This window comes from Pipistrellus hanaki (assembly GCF_964339955.1).
Source record: "Pipistrellus hanaki genome assembly, chromosome: 17".
NCBI classification, from domain to species: domain Eukaryota; kingdom Metazoa; phylum Chordata; class Mammalia; order Chiroptera; family Vespertilionidae; genus Pipistrellus; species Pipistrellus hanaki.
This window is the reverse complement of record NC_140519.1, coordinates 19,252,773-19,273,922: the sequence shown is the minus strand read 5'-3', so window position 1 is coordinate 19,273,922 and position 21,150 is coordinate 19,252,773. Positions and strand designations below refer to the sequence as shown.

Here is a 21,150-nt window from a genome sequence, read left to right as displayed (position 1 = left end):
AGACGTCTTAGTTGCTCATCTCTAAGATGTAGGTCTTAAAAGTTGGGGTACCCAATGTGTTCAGACTCTGCTCCACAGGAAGAAGCTATGGGTTTTGAGTGCCCTTCCCAGTGAGAGTCACTGCTCCTGGGGTGTGGTTTATTAAGAGATTTTGTCTCAGCCTCTCCAGCTTTAGTGTTATTTTTGTTTAGTGCTGTTTTTATTGTTTGGTTAGATTTTACTTTTCAGAGGAAAGTTCCATACATAGCTGTAAGATTTGGTGTATTCACTGGAGGAGGTGAGTTCAGGATTTCCCTAGTCTTTCTGTGTTGCCATCTTGAACCAGAACTCAGTATTCCTAGGTATGGATGGATCAGTTTATTTCATCATGCACCAGTTGATGGACATTTGGCTTGTATTATATATAGGGTTTTTGAATTAACGTAAGTTTTCATTTCTCTAGATTAAATGCAATTTCTGAGTCATGTATAATAAGTCATAGGTGGTTGCATGTTATTTTATTATTTTAAATAATTCTTTATTGTTGAAAGTATTACATATGTCCTTTTCTCCCCATTGACTCCTCCAGCCCACCCCTGGCTCCACCCTGGGCCATCAGCACCCTATTGCCTGTGTCCATGAGTTATGCATATATGCATATAAGGTCTTCCGTTGATTACTTCCCACCTACCTACCCTCCCTTGCTTTCCCTCTGAGAACCTGTTCCATGCTTCCATGTCTCTGAATCCACTCTGTTCATCAGTTTATTTTGCTACTTATATTCCACATGTGAGTGTGATCATGTAATATTTGTCTTTCTCTGATTGACTTATTTCACTTAGCATGATACTTTCCAGGTCCCTCTCCATGCTGTCTCAAAGGGTAAGAGATTCTTCTTTTTTACTGCTGCATAGTATTCCATGAAATAAATGTACCACAGTTTTTTATCCAGTCATCTTCTAATGAGCACTTGGGCTGTTTCCAGATTTTAGCTATTTTAAATTGCTATGAACATAGGGCTGCATACATTCTAATTGGTATTTTGGGTTTCTTAGGATATGTTCCTAGAAGTGGGATCACTGAGTCAAATGGCAGTTCCATATTTACTTTTTTTGAAGAAACTCCATACTGTTTTCCATAATGGCTGCACCATTCTGCATTCCCACCAGCAGTTTCCTTTTGTCCATATCTTTGCCAGCACTTGTCATTTGTTGATTTGTTGATGGTAGGTATTCTGACAGGTGTGAGGTGATAACTCATTGTTGTTTTAATTTGCATCTCTCTGATGATCAGTTACTTGGAGCATTTTTTCATATGTCTCTTGGCCACCGTATGTCCTCTTTGGAGAAGTGTCTATTTAGGTCCATTGCCCATTTTGTAAATTAGATTGTCTTCCTTTTGTTAAGTTCTATGAGTTGCTTATATATTTTGGATATTAACCCTTTATCAGATGTACCATTGCCAAATATGTTCTTCCATACAGTGTGCTCTCTTTTCGTTTTGTTGATAGTAGTTTCTTTTGCTGTGCAGAAGCTTTTATTTTGATGTAGTCCCATTTGTTTATTTTCTCCTTAGTTTTTCATTGTTGTAGGAGATGTATCTATAAACATATTGTTATGAGAAATGTCTGAGATTTTGCTGCCTTTGCTTTCTTCTAAGATTTTTATGGCTTCATGACTTACATTTAAGTCTTTCATCCATTTTGAGTTTATTCTTATGTATGGTGCAAGTTCGTGGTCTAATTTCTTTTTTTTTTCTTTCTTTTTTTGCATGTATCTCTCCAATTTTCCAAATACCATTTATTGAAGAGACTGTCTTAACTCCATTGTATGCTCTTGCCTCCTTTGTCAAATATTAATTGAACATAATGGCTTGTATCGATTTTTGGGGTCTCTATTTCTGGGGTTGGTTACAATGGCTTTGTAGTATAACTTGAAATCTGATATTGTGATTCCTCCAACTTTGTTTTTCTTTCTAAAGATTGCTACAGCTATTCTGAGTCTTTTTGATCCCATGTAAATGTTTTGAGTATTTGTTCTAGATCTGTGAAATATGCTGTTGGTATTTTAATAGGGATTTCACTGAATCTGTAGACTGTTTGGGTAGTATGGACACTTTAATGATGTTGATTCTACCAATCCATGAACATGGTATATTCTTCCCCTTGTTTATATCTTCTTCTATCTTTTTTTTTTTTTTTTTTTTTTTTTTTTTCCAACATCCTGTAGTTTTCCAAGTACAGGTCTTTTGCCTCCTTGGTTAAGTTTATCCCTAAGTATCTTATTTTTTTTGGTTAAATTGCAATGGTAAATGGGATTGTTTGTTTAGTTTCTCTTTCTGATAATTCTTTATCCTGTACACTGAGTGACCAGATTATTATGATCTCTGAACACATAATAATCTGGCCATTCATTGTATATCCTATATAATAAAAAGCTAATATACAAATTGTCCCCTCGACCAAGAGTTAAACCAGCAGGCAGGCTGGCTAACCACCCATGTCCCCACCCCCTGGCCAGGCTGGTTGGATCCCACCCATGCACGAATTCATGCTCTGGGCCTCTAATACACATGCACACACACACACTGGCCAGATTATGATGTTTTGTTTTGTTTTTTTTATACCAAGAAGAAGGGAAAGGAATGGAGTTAGAAACATCAATGAGAGAGAGATGTCGATCAGCTGCCTCCTGCACACCTCCTACTGGGGATGTGACTGCAACCAAGGAACATGCCCTTGATTGGAATAGATACTGGGACCTTTCAGTCCGCAGGCTGACACTCATATCCACTGAACCAAACTGGTTAGGGCAATTTCCTTGTTAATTTTTTGTCTGGAAGATCTATCTAATGAAGTCAGAGGGGTGTTAAAATCCCCTACTTTGACTGTATTGTTGCTGATGTTTTTGTTAAAGTCCTCTAGAATTTTTTTTATATATTTAGGTGCTCCTATATTGGATGCATATGTTTACTAAGGTTATAGCCTCTTGTTGGATAGATCCCTTTAGTATTATATAGTGACCTCTATTACCTGATATTTACTTATTTTATATACAGTGTCCAATATTTTTAGTTCTAGTTGGCAGGGAGTTAATATAGTTAGATGGAACAGTACATCTGCTTCTTCCTGGAAAAAGAACTTCCTAAAGATTTTGTGTGTGTGTGTGTGTGTGTGTGTGTGTGTTTTTCTGTTGTTGTTGTTTTTTTTTAAACACAAATGTCCTATTTGCACTGGATATGACATAATGCAGTAGTCATGGGGATTGTGATTATAATGTACTTGGCATAATGGCTCTGGGTAATGGGATTGTGTCTGTGATGTTGAAAGTAATTGACTAAAGGGTCTTTGAAGAGGTGCCTGGAAGTACCCTAGGTAAAGATAATCGGAACCTGGACAAAGTGAGAAGGAAACAGGGGAGCCCTAGTTGGATTTGAATGTTGCTCTCAAAGAGAAAGTTGACAGACAGTGAATTTCCCTCAAGAGTTCCAAGGTCAGTGACATGGTCCATGTGATTAGAAAAATTAGGCAAACTTTCTCTTACAGTATGGTGTGATAGTACTCTGTATTGATTGTGCAAACTGTATTTGTACATATATCTCGATGGCTGGGAAAGGTATTCTCAGTGTTCTCTCCCCTCCCCCCCTCCCGCTAATACCCAATAAATAGGCTGATACACCTACATCTTCCCATCTGCCATGGAAAGGGAGCTTTAAGGAATCTTGCCTTTATCAGTGTCATATACCAGAAAAATAAATATATTGTATAGATTGAAGAAGTAGCAAATTTACTCTTTATTTTAAACAGTAAGACAGAGTAGAAAGATGGATGAAAGTTGATGGAATTTTACTTTGTCTTGACAATTACTGAATACTAGTACTGTTACCAGGCAATTTAAAGTTTTTATTTGTCACTGATATTAATGCCATAGTATTGTGTCTCTGGGGAAATAGCACACATTAAAAGTCTTTCATAATTAATTGTATAAATGATTGTTTTCAAATGCACTGAAGTTCAGTTAGTTTGTTTTTTAAATATATTTTATTGATTTTTTTACACAGAGGAAGAGAGACGGATAGAAAGTTAGAAACATCGATGAGAGAGAATCATCAGTCAGCTGCCTCTTGCACACCCCCTACTGGGGATGTGCCTGCAACCAAGGTACATGCCCTTGACCGTAATCAACCCAGGACCCTTCAGTCCGCAGGCCAATGCTCTATCCACTGAGCCAAACTGGTATCGGCTGAAGTAGTTTTTTTTAAATTTCTAAATTGTATTAATCCCTACCTTCTGTGTAGAATTTTTAAAGATAACATGAGACAACCCTTACCAAAGTGGCATGCACACAGTAAGGCCTCTTTTTTTCTAATCTATGCACATTTTGATTTCCCCTTAAATGAACAGAATGGCCTCAGAATTAGAAATCTCACTTTTATAAGTACTGAAAAGTACTTATATAAGTACTTTGAAAGAATCTATAACTGATTATCTTGTCTAAGATAATTGATTTGTTCTCTTTTGTAATAAAACCCTAAAGGGACTATGTAGTTTTTTTTTTTTTTTTGTTATTGTTTTTTAACTGTTGTACAGTGTACTGCATTTTATTTTTTAAAAATATATTTTATTGATTTTTTTACAGAGAGGAAGGGAGAGGAATAGAGAGTTAGAAACATCGATGAGAGAGAAACATCGATCAGCTATCTCCTGCACACTCCCCACTGGGAATGTGCCTGCAACCAAGGTACATGCCCCTGGCCGGAATCGTACCTGGGATCCCTCAGTCCACAGGCTGACGCTCTATCCACTGAGCCAAACTGGCTAGGGCCTGTGTAGTTTTTTGATAAGTACACAGCATAATACTTGTACACACTAAGTATGATGAAATAAAAGACTATCATATAAACGCCATTTAAGGACCCCATAAATATAAAATGTTTTTTAAGCTCCACTGGCCATTTAAGCTCCACTGGCCATTAGTAGATATCATAGATATTGTCATGTATTAGAGTAACTTTTGGAGAAGATCATTATTTAAGGGATATTGAAATATTTCAAGTTGAACTCAGATTTGGTCATTCTATGTTACTACCTTCATTTCTAATTTTTCTACTTCTTGAATCTGAGTGCCTCATACATATCAAACTGAGTATTTATTAAAAGCTTATAGGTTCATAGGATTGAAGTCCTTACAGATAAGCCCTTTCCTTACACCAGGATGTTTGTATTCTAATTGCCAAGATGAATAATATTTACAAGAATTGGTAATATAAGGGTAGTAACTAAAGTGAGACTAAGGGCTTTGATTAAACAGCTTTTAATTTTTCAAATTTGAATATTAAGTGTAAAATGGAATGTGCTATTTTTTAAGGAGAGTTGGAGAAGAACCCAAATCTCATAAAGTATGACTATGAGTAACTAGATTCCAAAGGAAATGACTCAGCAGCCAGGCCACAGTTCAGTAGGTGCAGTGAGTGTAGACCAGGAGATGGATCCTCTCCCCCTCCCCACCTTGGGTTGGAGCAGGAGTTTTCCACTCCAACAAACAACAGGTGTTATTCTATCCCGTTTTATTCTTAATTACTAGTACGTGACACAAGACATTAACTGATAATGTACATCAGTAAAATACTAGATTCAAGGCAGAAACATTTCTATTAAGTGTCATTTTTAGTAAAACATGACATAAAATACAAGAGACTTGTGTTGAGCAGAATCTACAACAGCTAATGTAATGAATCCAGTAGTGCTCTGGGTCTGTGGCCTCCTAACAGTTCTGCCAACTTTCCACTATAAATCCTTTCAGGGGTTACCCCCTCGGTCAAAATAATCTCCCCAGTCCAGTTGCCTTTACTCGGCTACTAGCTTTAATTAAAAAGATTGTTAGGCCCTAGCCAATTTGGCTCAGTGGAAGAGTGTCGGCCTGTGGTCTAAAGCACATGTGTCAAACACAAGGCCTGCGGGCCAAATCCAGCCCACCAGGCCTTGCAATGTGGCCCGCACAGCGCTGTCATCACTGCACTCCGCTGTCAGTTTATGACATTGTCAGTAAACCATTCGGCCCGCAATTTAGGCTGGATTTTAGATTTTGGCCCCTTCTCTGATTGAGTTCGACACTCCTAGTCTAAAGGGTTCTGGGTTTGATTCTGGTCACAGGCACCTGCCTGGGTTGCTGGCTCAATCCCCAGAAGGGGGTGTGCAGGAGGCAGCCGATAATGATTCTCATCATTGATATTTCTCTCTCTCCCTCTTATAGTAAAAAAAAAAAAAAAAAAAAGATTGTTAGTTTTATACCCAATTTCATGTTTTCAGGGAACTAAACTGGATCCTTTTGACAATGTGTTTTTATATCTTTCTAAGCTATTCTCCAAACCAAAAATAATTTTGGGAATACCACTTTTCCTAGGACACTGGGCTAATTTGAAACAATCTCAGCTTTTGAGTTTACATTAACCGTGAATAAGGGGAAAGGACCCCATAAATATAAAATGTTTTTTAAGCTCCACTGGCCATTTAAAAAAATTCTAAATTCCATTTAATTTAGAATTTTTTAAAATGGCCAGTGGAGGTTAAGAAGCATTTTATTTTTATGCAAGTTGTACTCCAAAAGAGGCTGTCCTTGATACTAACATTGAAAAGATGAGAGAGGTAGGTAAGTTGTGTGTAATGTTACTCTGCATAGGAGCCTGTACTCTTCTGCCGTAAGGCATGTTGGAGCCATAATCAAATAATGGAGGAAGGGGGGTGGTGGTGGTGGAAATCTCATCAGGAGAAGTTGGTGTGAAAAAATTGTGTTAATCCTCACCAGAGGATATTTTTCCCATTGAGTTTTAGAAAGATGGAAGGTTGGGGGAGGAGAAGGAAGAGAGAGACATCCAATAGTTGCATCCTTCATGCACCCTGACAGGGAATTGAACCCATTGACCTTTGGTGTGTGGGCCAAAGCTCTAGCCACTTAACACACTGGCTAGGGCAAGAAAATGGTTTTTAAAAACAACCTTATTTTGGCTGTTTGTCTTCTGCTTTGGGGGCATCAATAGTTGATACCGCTTTATAGTTTTGCTTCTTAAAATTTTTCTAAATTATACACACAAAAATCTGAACAGCATTCCTCATAGATTAATTGTGGTCTCTGTATGCTAGCTCTTAATAGTCCCCTATTCTGAAGGATGACAAAACAGACTAATTCTGAGAATGGTTTATTATTTGTTGACTCTTTACAGAATAGATGTCTGGGAACGATGTGTGTGTTTTTAAAGCAAGGATTTTTTGTAAAATTTTTATAAAGTTTAGTTTTTCATACACAAGGAAGAATATTACAGAACAATTCTTGTCTGTTTTAGGCTCCAATAGATGTCCATCTCTTGTGTCTTTTAAAGACATGACCATTTTAGGAGTACTTTAATTTTTGGCTTCTAAAAATCCACATTTAAACTTATACATTTTCTATAATTGCTTTGAACTATAACCATCAACAGTATTTCACATAGAGAAATGCAGAATCTATATAATCAAAATTATAAAAATAGCATAGATATAGAATATAGGTGATCTGACACTGTTGCTCAAATCATTTTGCTAACAGCTTTTTCCTCTTACGCAGGCATACTGATATTCCAAATTGATGAATGCTTTGTCATTAATTTCCAGTAGATGGAAAAGCAAAAGGATAAAATTCACCTGTAAGAGGGGAGATGTAGAAGATTCCTTTTTTATTTTTTAACATTGCAGTTGTTGATTCAGTACTCAATTTTCTCTTGCAATTTATTTTTGGTAGAAGATAATTTAAGGAGAATAAGATGGTCAAACGTGTAATAATTGATCTTAATCCATATTGTCTTGTTCCAGTTTTGGATAGTTTTAGAGTAAATATTAATGGGATTTGAAGATTACTTGAATGATAATAGTTAAATACATACTTCTAAGCATTTGATACTTTTGGCCCCTCTGATGTCTAGAATTTTAGGTGGGGAAATGTTCTCTACTAAAGTGACCACTAGTTCTTGAGTAAACAATATTGTAACTTTTTTTAGTAGCACAAAAGATTCTAGTATCCAAAATTTTCTTTTCTTTTTAAAAGAAACCATCACCCTCACGGGTGAATATCTTCGGTATAGGACCATGGAACACGGGGTGGAGGGTAGAGATGAGTCTGTATGCGCAGGTTCTGTTTCTCTCCTCTGTTCCACTTCCCTCCGCTGTCATCCTCCAGGAGCCCTCACTCGTGCCCATGGTGGCGGGTCCATCCTCAGCACACCGCTTCTGACTGGTTCCTCCTCCTCATTCAGTCTCAGCTACCACTAGTCTTCCATCTTTGTCGACACTGTTGTTTTGAACAAGAATATTATAATTCTACAGTTGATATTTCTTCATTGTATTCTACCCAAGACTAGAGTTCTGTTACTACCACTATCTGCAGTTTCCTTAGTTTTTTCAAGAAGTTGTTTTTAAGAAGTCATTGTGTTCAGTTTTATTAAAAACAAAAAGTTTATTAAGAATATAATTGAGTAAGCATATTACATATTAAATATCTCATACTGATTAATTACTCTGTGTAAATATTTCCCAAAACTTCAGTAGGTGGATTAGTTTCTATTTGTAATCTATTTATTGTAGAGAGCTATTCAACAGAATTTCTTGATCTACCCTATGAAAGGTAGGTAGAAATCAGAATTTAGCCTATTGCATCAACGAAGAGCCAGTGATTTCTTTCAAAATATTTTATTGTAGATTGATTAGAGCAAATGCATGTAATCACTTTTTATATAATCTTTCATAGAATATATGTATTTTAATATTTAATCAGGTTGTTGGTACTATTCCTTATAGATTTTTTAACCTTGTTTAATCTCATGTACTTTTTTCAAAAAGAAATTTCATCACCCATTCCTTCCTCTTGTTATAGATATGTGATAATTGAAGCTTTGCAAGCCAAACATATATTCTAAATAAAACAAATACAGCTTTATTTCCCCCTCTAAAATCAATATGCATAAACTTGGGTGAGGATTTTAAAAAATGCCAAGGGCTTAAGAGAACAGGAAGACCTAAAGAAATCTGAATTTTATTCTCAGCCTCAAAAGACTTCCATTGGGAGCTGCAGAGAAGTGCACATTAAATTTTTTACACCTAAGAGATTATATTGATTTTTCCCCCCCCTTTTCAGTTTCTTTTGCTGTATTTTGCCCATATTGTTACAATATGTTTTGTAATTTGGTATATTCTATCATACACAGAAATACTGACATTGAATTGCAAAAGCCAAGATCCTGGGGAAGGGCTAATGCATTACTGATATGATTTTGTAGTCAAGTACAACTAGTAATTTATCATTTAAAAGAGTATTAAAAGGTTTCTTAGTTCAAATAAAACCAAATAAGAATTAGCAAAAAAACATTGTTGGAATCTGTGATGCTTGGACATATTTCCTAGTGATTCAGAAGAATGAATGGCCACAAGAACCACTTTTTAGGCTGAACTTACATAAATCCCCTCCTTTATGGACATTTTGTGATTAATTGGCAGTGTATTTTTATACTTTCTTATAAAGCCTGTGACAGCCACCCTTCTCTCCTTGCAGGACAGAGGCCAGGTCAAGGCAGCCCCTTCAGGATGACATTCCTTTCTTTGAGAAACCCCCAAGCCGGCAGCTTTCCTTACCAAACCTGTCTCCGGAAGAGCCTCCGCTGAAGACGCCCCTGGCGAATGAGGAGGCGCTGCAGAAGATCTGTGCTCTTGAAAATGAACTCGCTGCTCTGCGCGCTCAGATTGCCAAAATTGTGACCCTGCAAGAACAGCAGACTCTTACTGCAGGTCTGTAAGTCCTACATTGGTTTTACCAGCAAACTGGGAATGGGAAGCATGTCGCTGTAATGTTAGAATTTATTGGCAAATAACAGCTGTAACTGGGAGTCAGTCCTGGCCCAATCAAGCCGAAGTGGTTTGTGTCTGTTTTGAACAATCTTGATGCTATCAGAGAGGATAAGTGGGGATATTTGGAAAACACTGGAATTACTACCTAGGTGAATGCTATGGGGAACTAAATGTCCTAATCCTCTCTGACAGGCTGAGTGCTATTTACTTACCTATCAATAGAAGTCCCAAGGCAAGTACTTTCCCTTTCCTGCTCTAAAATGGGACCACAGTAGCTGTGTTAGAGTTACCACGGGAGAAAATATGGAAATTATTATAAAATGCCGTAAGCCCAGAGCAGAATCTGAATTCGGGTCCTCTGACTCCTAGTCTAATACTGTTGCTTTTATTTGTGTGGCATTTATCACTGAAGAAGAAACCATAGACTTGAAATCCTAGTCCACTAACCTGTTGGCAAGCAGTTGTTTTTCCTAGTGTTGTTCCAGAGTCCTGGCTAGATTTAGGATGAAGCAACTCTGTCTAAAGGATAAGGACAGTACAGTTACTCTACCTCTGAGCCACTTGGCTTGTGCTCCTGGAGCTGAATGTAATCCAGCCTTGTAAGGCCAAGGTGGACAGAGGGCAAATGCACTCCCCACCAACTGCTTGAGGAGTAATCATGTTAAATGAAAAACCAAAATCCTGTCCTTTTCTTCCAACTTTAACCCTTTGCACTCCGCTGTCCCCTCTCAGGGGACATCGGAATTCTAGCATATCACTCGGATGTCCCCTCTCAGGGGGGACATTGCAGTTTATTAGTGATTACAGGGAATTGAGTTAATTCAACACACATGTCCGCCGCAAAGTAGCGTCGAGTAGCTGGTAGCCAATGTCCAGAATGGTTCGGAGTGCAAAGGGTTAAGTTTTGCTTTACCTCCCTCTCCTGGCAAACAAGGTCAAGTGCCATAAATAGTGAAATAATTTGGGGATTTATTTGGTGGTCTGTTTATAATAAAAACCCTGAGTGAGACTTTTTTTTGCATCCCCCAATGTAATTCACCTAAAAGAAAACTCTCTAACCTCTAATTGTGCAGAAAGATGAATTTTAGGTCATCATTATTTAACCACTTTTAGTTATACTTGGAATTAACTTTTTTCCCCCCAGAAGTTTGTTCAGTTAATTTAAATCCTTTCAAACACATTCCAGTCAATGGAGGTGTATAATATTTGTAATATTGTATATGTGAATAGTATATTTAAAATGAACCACAAATTTATCCAATAGTTTAAAAAAAGTTATAGTCCTAAATTATATAACTGTATATAATTAAGATAATTATTTGTGCAGCACAGACTATATTTCATCTAAAGGAGTTACAAACTGTGCCACAGTCAGGCTTGACCATTTGATATCACAAAAACACTCCTGTTAAGTTAAATGGAACTTTTCCATCTGGAGAGTTTGGGATTAAATGATACAGTGACTGATTTAGATTTTAATCAAGTAACTGAAAGTTTCTTTTTAAGGATATTGTTTTCAGATATATAAAAGTGCTTAACATGATTTACAAATTTTATTTGCCTGTTACCATCAGGATTAAAACTGATTTTACCTTATTTCTGTGGGTGATTTAGATTCTAGCACATCTGTTACCACAGCACCACCTTCTGTCCCGCCACCTCCCCCGCCACCACCCCTCCCTCCACCGGCGCCCCAGCAGAACTCATCTGCTGTGGACCTGATCAGAGCCCGGAGAGAGAGAAAAGCCGGTGCTGGGAAGACGCTGGATAAGCACAGCCCAAAGCAACCTGCTGTGCCCAACATGCTGGAGATCCTCAAAGACATGAACAGTGTGAAGCTCCGGTCAGTAAAAAGGTGAGGCTGCGTTTACCTTTCCTCACTTTGTCTTGTTAAAGTACTGGGCTTCTTAAGATTTTCGCTTTATAATAAGACTATTATGAATAGTTTAAGTTTTTAACTTGTAAAAGATGGGCCCTGGTGGCTCCTTGCACAGATAACTAAGAAATTAGCAAAATAAACATTTCCAGGTTACTTTTTAGCTCTTTCCCCTTGCATCTAAAACCTTCATTCGTTAAAGTCTGCACTGCCAGCCATTCACTCTGTAAAGCCATGCTGTGTACCACTATGGTAGTCCTGGGCTTCTGGAACAGAATGGAGCCATACTGGCCCTGAAAGAACATGATCAGTGCCTTCAGATGAACTGAGTGGCTGTTCACTGGGCCTGAAATCTCGGGTTCCTCCTCACTGCTAGCAGTGTCTTCACTGTCAGCCTACTGACCTGTCCCCTTGGTTTCTGCTCACTTCTCCAAGGTCAGAACTAGATACAAAGCCCAAACCTGTGGATGCTACTGACCCTGCTGCCCTCATAGCAGAGGCTCTGAAAAAGAAATTTGCTTACCGGTACCGAAGTGATAGCCAAGAAGAGGCTGAGAAAGGAGTTCCAAAGTCTGCGTCAGAGGCCACTTCAGAAACAGTGTTGGTGAGTATGAGGTCAGGCTTCTTTCCTGGTCCAACGTAGGCAGTAGTTCCAGCCACTGCTGGGCACCTCCATTTTACAAGCCAGTCCGCTGTGTCCTCTGCAAGATTCAGAAAGACTTAATCTTTACAAACAAGCCGATTACTTACAGAAGAACACAAAGAAGGAACCAAAATTACCCCCTGGTTTCACTGCTTAACATCGCCAATGTTAATTTTTCATGCTGTGTTAAGCATAATGAAGTCAGATTTATTAAATAAAATGGATATCGTTGGACTGTGTGTTGTGATATATAGAAAGATAATTTTTTCTTAGGGCAGGTGCGCTGAGAGTTGACCTAGGCCTTGTAGGATGTGTCATAGGTGGAGAAAAGCTCCCATAAAATCTGCTCAATTCCTAATTTATACATTCCTTCTATTTAAGCTACTGTCCTGGGGGACACCTGCTATCTGGTCCAGAGAGATAGGTATCTTAGAAATTCTAGCATCATTGAAAGTCTTTATAGACATTGAAAAGTAAACATTGAGGTACTTCCTTCTTTTACTCACGAAGTAAAATTGGACTGAGCTAGATCTTGCTAAGATGATTGTACTTTTCTAGGAAGCAATTTGGTCAGCTCTTTGCCTTTCATTCTGTTGATATATTATTTATTTGCTTGGTTTTTTTTTTTCATTTAGAACAAATCATATAATTCGGAAAGGGGTGTATCATCACTGTTATATGAATCAATATATTTATTTATACTTTTTGTTTGTTTTCCAGTTTGGGCCACACATGTTGAAGTCTACAGGAAAAATGAAGGCTTTAATTGAAAATGTTTCAAATTCCTGAGAAACCTGGTTCAGCTGTTGGTTTGTTAGGCCTGTTTGGCTAATAGAAATCAACAATGTTTAGTAAATACCTGAATTTAACATTCAGTAGTCTCCTTTTAACTCTACCTAGAGGATTAAGCACTAGCAAGGCACTCTTATCAGGTCAGTTCTGAAGTTTTCCAGAACATACTTATATTCTGATGTAATGTTTTTAGTGTATAGTCATGATGTTTAGGTTTCTAATTTTGAAAACGATATGGATTTCAGAATGAAGAAAGGACATTTGTAGATGGACATTTTCAACTCTTAACACTAACACTAATTTATCTGTACAAATGTTCCATATGCATATATTTGGATACAAGGCAGTCTGTAAAATTATATGATGAGGGTGCTGTTATTTATTTTCATTGACCATTTTACTAGTCATTGATGGAAGAGCTGGCATGACAGTTTTTTAGAATGAAATATTGTTAGAATGAGATTGGAATCTTCTTACCTCACACAGAACTTTTAGTTAATCTTGGGATTCCCTCTCACATTTTCTTGGAGATGGGATTTGAGTAGGAACTCTTGATAATGCTCACTGCCGTCCATTCTGAGGAAGAAAAGGTAGTTTGCAAATAGGGAGGAATCAAAGCATTGAATTAAATCTTTTCAAACAAAAACCAGAATATTCCATCTTTTTCTTTGTTTAATAAATGGCATCATAAAAAATGACTTGTTAATACTTCTGGAAATTGTTGGCATAATGGAATTTAAAACTTTCAACATTGGTCAAAACAAGTAGCTTTAAAATGGAACACTGAATAGGCAAAAACATGTCTTTTAAGGTGTTCATCATCAGAATGCTGTTCTGTTGAACTACATTATGCGCCATAAGCCTCAGCTGTTATTAGAAAGTGCAGAACTGCCTTTCTTACCTATTGCTACAAGTGATCATTTTTAAATACTTGATAAAGCTTCATGATTTTCTTTATTTCTGATAAACTCAGCTCGAGTTAATGCCAGAATCTCCTACATGAGTAAATAGTGTTTGAAGTTGTAATTCCTCTACGGGGTTGGAGATGAAAAGAGTAGGTAGACCCTAACTTTTAAGTTATTGAAAATATGTGCAATGTTTTAGATGTTAGTAGATATTAGTTAATTTACATGGTTTGGTTATTCAGCTTAAATTTGAACTGCTGTTGATGTACATTGTTTCTTATGTTTTAAAAATTCTGCCCTTAAAAGAAATTCATAAAGTTCACTTGACACACATATTTTGACTTCCTAAGAAATTTACATTTGTATCAGTATTGAATTTTGGCCAGTGCTCCAATAGAAGGAAGTTACTGTTTAAAACTTTTTCCCCGGACCATAAAGCCTGTACGTGCATTTAGTATGTTTTTTATGATAAGATTCTTTTATATTACACATGGAGCTTCTTAGGAGTAATTTGCTTTCTACATTTTTCAAGTGGAAATGTTCTTAGAATAAATTATGTTGTCTCTCATTCACTTTTCTCAAAGGATTTCGCATTAAACAGGGCAGTCACTTGGGGTGACTTTCCTCAGCATTCCACCCTATTACCTCTGGCGTCGGTGTCATCTTTTTTTGCCTATGCCCACTTCCTTCAGTTTCTGGTTCTCTCTTCTAACACAATACAGAAGAGAATGATCTTAAAAATAGTTTAATTCTGCATTTTATAGCTGAATTAAATTTAAGTAACTGATATAATGTGCTATTATAATTCTGACTAACCCAGGGCTCACTACACACAAATATAAGTCAGAGAAGATTGGACTTGGATTGTACATGATCTGTGCTGTGTGACCCCGGCCAAGTCACGACTCTGTTTTTAAAATGGGACTAATGCTTAGTTCAAAAAATAGTTGAGATTAGCTGAAATAATGATTTTGAACACACGCTGGTAGAATGTAAATAAGTTGTGACTTACATCATTTTATACGAGGTCACTGGTTCCCATTAGACTGAATTCTGGCACCTGCACAGGCTTAGGGTGGAGGACCAGTCTTTAGTTCTGGTTGTGTCACAGGCTCTTCTGTAGAGGAAGCCTGTTCTCTTGCTGTATTAAGAATTCCTGAAAGTGGTAAATAAAACATCAAAAGGTAACAAATTCCAAAAACGAGTACTTTGGAAAAACCATCCTCCTGGTAACTTACCTAAAATAGACAATCTCTCCGTTAGAATCTGGCTGATGGAAGCTGTCACAATCGTTTCTCATGGGCTTTCAGCCATTCCTGAGTCCTTTCCCCTTCTCACCTAGAGATTCAACGTTCTGAGCTACCCCACTAAGGCTATTAAAATTCCCTTTAGTTTTTCCTTGTCAATCTCGTAAGTGGGCTAGTTCCTTATTGGTGCAATCACTTGAGAACAGATAATAAAAATAGCATCACCAGAGAAGGATCCAGAAATGGAGTGTTTCCCTCTGAGACTGTCGTCCTTAACCCACTTCCTACTTGCTCGATGCCAGAACGTTCCCGCAGTGGGGGCTTCTCCTCCGGCAGGTGCTGCAGCGCCTTCTGAAGTCACAGACGGCGGGAGGAGAACATGCGTGTCAGGCAGACATTTCTGGAAGGCACATAACCAGGAAACCACATGGTGCCTCCCGTTCCACACCAAGCAGCTACCCCTCCTGACCGCTCTCCTCCTAACACCACAGGGTTTTGACTGGAGCTATGAGAAGTCTGCTGTTCCTGGTGCCTGATGGCCATCCCTGTTCTCTGGCCGGGGGTGCTTTCTGTCCAAGGGCGAGAGCCACTCTGGCTGGGAAGCCTCCTGAAACGTTGGAGTTAGCAACATGGGTTGGGGAACACATGACACTGACCTTGGGGGTCACGTTATCTGAATACTCCTCCACCCAACTCGAAGGCAAACTGCCCAGCACCCGAACCTCTGCCTTCCCTTCCCTTCTGGGAAGGGTTACTCGGTTACGTTCAGGCTGGTCAGTGACCACCAACACAGCTCTGATAAGCTGGTCTCACCAGAGTCGCCTTAGGCATTTGAACAGGAAACTTGGACAGAGAGGGCTGTTGGTACCTGGAGCTCAAATTAGGATGTCATGTAGGACAGCTATGTTCCTGAGCCATTCCTACAAAACATTACGAGGGCATGAATTAGGCCATTGGTTTGGCACTTAACTATGTATCAATACATGACTTTTAAGAGACATATTTTACAGGTTAGGAAGCCACTTAAAAGATAGGTGACTTGTCCAAGGAGCTCCAGCTAATAAATGACAAAAAACAACAACACAACCACCCAGGTCTAGTTGTAAAGACAACACTTTTCTAAATGACGTTATGCCGCCTTTTGAAGCAGAAATGCAAGGTGAAGAGAGGAGAGAAGCCAGATGCGTGGGAGGGGTGAGCAGCTCCACCTTAGAATGGCCAAACTCACAGGTTCGTCTCCATCCCACAAACACGGATCTTTCGGATAAAGCCTCAGGAAGCCTGGAGAAATCTGAGTGCATCTCTGTTCCCCACAGTGGAAAACTAACCCCCTATCCTGTGGTGATTCTCAGGTGAAAATGCAAATGTTTGACTAGGAACTTTAAACATTCCTTTAAGGGCACTTCGAAAAGTCTGATATATAGATTTCAGCTAAAATAAAGAACTTGGGATATCATGCTGCCTCCTGATTCTTTATAGGAGATGGCTCAATAACAAACACTTAGCCCGCCCACTGTGGTCAGGGTTTGATTGCAGGTCAGGGCACATGCTTGGCTTGTGGGCCCAATCCTCAGTAGAGCGAGTGCGGGAGGCAGCTAGCTGATCAATAATTTTCTTCATCAAGGTTTCTCTCCCTCTCTGAAATCAATAAATATATATTAAAAAACAACAATAAATTTAAAATTTATGCTAAAGAATCTCAGCTAGCTGTGGTTGGGTGGCTAGGTTGGTTGGAATGTTTTCCAAAGGTTGTGGGTTCAATTCCCAGTCAGGGCACATTCCTAGATTGAAGGTTCAATCCCCAGTTGGGGCTACAGACACCAATTGGTGTTTCTCACACTGGTGTATCTCTTTAAAAAAAAAAAAAAATCAATAAAAACATATCCTCATCCTCAAAGATTTTTTAAAAATCATATAGTGCCCTAGCTGGTTCAGCTCAGTGGCTAGAGTGTTGGCCTGGGACTGAAGGGTCCTGAGTTTGATTCCGGTCAGAGGCACATACGTACCTCAGTTGCAGGCTCCACCCTGGTCTAGGCTCTTGCAGGAGGCAACCAATGGATGTGTTTCTCTCATATGGATGTTTGTCTTTCTCTTCCACACTCTAAATATTAATGGGAAAATATCCTCGGGTGAGGATTCAAAACAAAACACACAGCCAGCACCACAGTGAAGACCCCTTTGTATTTCCTCTGAAATCACCTGTTTAGACATCAGTTTCTCTGCTCCACACACGAGCACACCCACGAGACCCACACATCAGTTTACAGGGGAGGCGAGATCACGGGAAGAACAGGGACAGTGCTTGTAGACTTGGCTCCCTGCCACGGGCTGAGCCAGCCAGCAGCCCCGGCTAATGGAGAGGTGGAGGAGTTGGGGTCCAGCCCCCAGGGGGGATAGAGGCAGCAGCAGCATTGGTGCCCCAAACCTGGATCCCACCGTGGATCATGGCAGAGCCAGTAGCAGAGCAGAGATGCATCCATGGCTTCTAACCCTAGGGAACCAGATGAACAGCGCCATGGGTCAACCCCCCACACCATGCCCTCCACAGGGGTGGTGCCCTGAGACCCAGGTGACCACACACAGCAGGGGCACACAGGTAAAAGAGAAAGTTGTCCTACAAACAGCCATTTACTGAAACGAAAGAAAAACCTCTCAAGTAATACCCTGAAATAAGAAAGGTGCTCACTACTTCAGATGCACCACACATTAATCACACGAACAACCAGATAACACAAAGAAAACGACAATTCTTCAGCAATCAAACTCAACGCCATGGAAGCCTGTGATGTAAATGCCAAAGGATTCAAAACCACAGTCATGAAATAAACCAAGGAGAGCCAAGAAAACTCAGAAAGGCAGTTCAAGGAACTCGGGAATAAAATTAGTGAACAAAAGTACTTTACCAAAGTGATTGAGACAATAAAGAACCAAATTCTGGAGCTGAAGAATTCAGTAAGTGAGATGGAGAATGATTAGAAAGCACTGGAAGCAAAGCAGATAATATGGAAGAAAATTAATGAACTAAACCATTCATTCTAAACACTCTGACACATTGCATTCATTTGTTTAATATGGAGACTTGCCATACTAAATAACAAACACTTCACACACCAGTTTGTCACCCAAAATACTTTGATAACAGAGACCATATTCTGGAACTTTTAATACCTTTATTACATCCAGCGCAGTGCTCTGTACACAACAGGAACTTGGGTATTGCTTACCACATAACTTCAGCATAAACAGACTAGTTTCAGTATAATTTCTCAATGACAGCTAAAAAGGAAACATAGTTAAACCATCAAGTCATTTATTCAGCAACCAGTTTACGCTAGCCCTCTGCTGAGCACCAGACAAGACGGAGACCTTGTCTCCCGCCCCCTACCCCAGACACACACCAGCCAGCTCACCCCGGTCATTCCACCGTGGACCTCTGGGGCCTTCCAGAAGACAGGTTGTCTGCAGAGATGCACAGCAAGCAAGGAGCGGCTCAGTCTAAATCTTGCACATATCTGTACAAACTTAGGTTTCCAATGCCTGCCGATCCAATGGTATTTAATATGCACATTTATTTAAAAACATTACTGAATGCACAGTAGCTATCAGTCATTATATATTTTTCCCAAGCAACGAGGTACCAATTAGGAGGGGATTTAAACAAAATACTTATACATTTAAAAAAGTGCACATGAAAACATTGTAAATCTCTGATGTGGAAGTTTTAAAGTTTTAAGAAAAGTGAAAGCTTTAAGAGACAAAGCATTTTGGAAAGAGAGACTGTTACAGGAATCTTCAAAGAATTATTAGCACCTCTAAACCTGTATGTTAAGTACAAATATATTTCCCAGGTTTGCAAAAGACATAGTTATTTTACACAGAGAATCATTATGAACCATCACATTTATAGAGTATAAATACTGACAAAAACCAGGTATTTTCTCATCCAGCTAAGGCTTTGCCAAAAATGTCTCTCCAAGGACCTTTACCCCCAAGCATAGCAGATGCCCCAACAGAAGAACTGGGCCTGGCATCCCAATGGGCTGCTACGTTATGCTCAACAATTCTTTGAAGTCTCCTGTTTTTATCTTTAAATTTTTGCAATCCGTCCCATAATATACCTAATTATTTTAAATGTGATCTTCTAAATTACTGACCAGTTTTCTCAAATTTTTCTAGGAAATTCATGTTCAAGGAACAAAGGTCATATTTTAAAGAGCAGTATAGACAGTGATTCCCTCAGATATATGTAAAACATAACAACAAAAAAAGTTTATTATATGTGTTGGGCAGGAAATGAGAGCAACACTGAGAAGTCTTCCCCCTGAGAGTGGAAATAAGACAATCCTTTGAATATCAGTAAGAAACATAGTGGATCAGAGCAAAAGCCATTGATCAGACACAGGCGGATGGAGCCCAGGCCAGTTCAAAGGAGACCAGGCTGAAGGTACTGACATGTCTACGGAAAGTGCCAATCAGAAGCTGATGCGGAGAAGCAGCGAATGGCAGAGAACCTGGAGCATCGTCCGCAGGAAGAGGGAACCCTGTTCCACAGACAGTGCACCGGCAGGTGTGGCCCCCCAGGGAGACGGGTGCGCGAGGCAACTTGCGTCCCTTGCTCAGAATCCATGCTCACCAAGTAACCGGCTGATCACAATCGGGCTTCCCAAGAAGATCTGCCTAAAGGGAGAGAATGATTGACAGTTATATATCCCCAATATGTAAATGTAAATATTAACATTCTTTAAACACATCAGTTACTGTGAGCTTTGTTCCTGTGAGTTTGCTATGAGATAGTTCCCCTCTCCATTGCTGACACACCAGGTCTATGAAGCTTTAAAGGTCTCGGATGCCGCCCTATCCGGTTTGGCCCAATGGATAGAGCATTGGCCTACAAAAAGAAGGGCCCTGGGTTTGATTCTGGTAAGGGCACATACCCGGGTTGCGGGTGTGCAGGAGGCAACTGATCAGTGATTCTCTCTCATCATTGATGTTTCTCTCTCCTCCTTTCTGAAATAAAAAAACAAAACAAAAACCAACAAACTTGGATACATCCAATTTACCAAGGTGATGCCACCTCATGACTGGCCAGCTGACTTTTCTCAGGAACATCCAGCTTTGCCACCATCAGACTTCTGTGCCTACACAGTCCCCTATGGTAGCCACATGGATATCGGGCATTTGAAATGTGGCTAGTATGAACATACACTGCAAGTGTAAAACACCACATTTCAAAGCCTGTACCAAAGAAAAGAATTTATAATTATATATTGAAATAATTACATATATATCACATTGGAATAAATGGTATTTTTTTTTCTTTTTACATGTGGCTACTAGTAAATTGAAAGTCACTAATGTGGCTCACGTTATATTTCTATTAGGTGTCACTCTTAATACGACGACAGTGGGGTTTTAGAATCAGCACTGCCTCCCATCTACGGAACTGGACTTGGGAAGATACAGAAGAGGCCCAGCGGTACCTTTCTGACGTTGATACCAATCAAGCAGAATTAAGCAGCCGTTTCTTATTATTTATAAAAGCCAATAAAAGCAGTACTGTAGTACTTGCAAGAGGTGCTGAGTCGTATGCAATTTCCAACTGTGGGAACAAAAGGCTGGGTGGCGTCGGGAGGTCTGGGCTCCAAAGCTGGCCTCTGAGCAGACGTGGTACCAGGGCCTCGGCCTGCTCGGTGTGAGGCGCAGATCACCCAGAGGACTGTGCCTGCACCAGCTCTGCCTGAATACACGTCTGATGTGTGAACGCTACCGAGAAGCTACGTCTGTGGTTTCCTGGACACTTAGCATTATGATTTCCAAAGGACTGATTATAAGGTAAATAT

The 21,150-nt window shown here is 39.3% G+C and overlaps 2 protein-coding genes across 14 annotated transcripts in view; one reads left to right on the top strand and one right to left on the bottom strand.

The window, feature by feature from the left end:
• MTFR1 (mitochondrial fission regulator 1) overlaps positions 1 to 14,631 on the top strand; it is a 49,924-nt gene extending 35,293 nt beyond the window's left edge. For all 6 annotated transcript variants that reach the window (XM_084864401.1, XM_084864400.1, XM_084864396.1 and 3 more), the window contains 4 exons: positions 9,555 to 9,787; positions 11,462 to 11,702; positions 12,159 to 12,327; positions 13,087 to 14,631. In XM_084864401.1, coding sequence (XP_084720527.1) covers positions 9,555 to 9,787; positions 11,462 to 11,702; positions 12,159 to 12,327; positions 13,087 to 13,155 — 712 coding nt within the window. In that variant the 3' untranslated portion in view covers positions 13,156 to 14,631. The remainder of the gene's footprint in view (positions 1 to 9,554; positions 9,788 to 11,461; positions 11,703 to 12,158; positions 12,328 to 13,086) is intronic.
• Positions 8,035 to 21,150, bottom strand: part of PDE7A (phosphodiesterase 7A) — a 100,317-nt gene continuing 87,201 nt past the window's right edge. Inside the window, exons 14-19 of one of the 8 annotated variants that reach the window (XR_014793161.1) lie at positions 15,302 to 19,987; positions 15,076 to 15,219; positions 13,636 to 13,734; positions 12,247 to 12,424; positions 9,635 to 9,759; positions 8,035 to 8,297 (exon numbers count right to left, since the gene is read on the bottom strand). The gene's annotated coding sequence lies outside the window, so the exon portion shown is untranslated. Of the gene's footprint in view, positions 8,298 to 9,634; positions 9,760 to 12,246; positions 12,425 to 13,635; positions 13,735 to 15,075; positions 19,988 to 21,150 lie in introns of those variants that run through there. The other 7 variants (XR_014793160.1, XR_014793164.1, XR_014793162.1 and 4 more) reach the window with 7 other exon arrangements.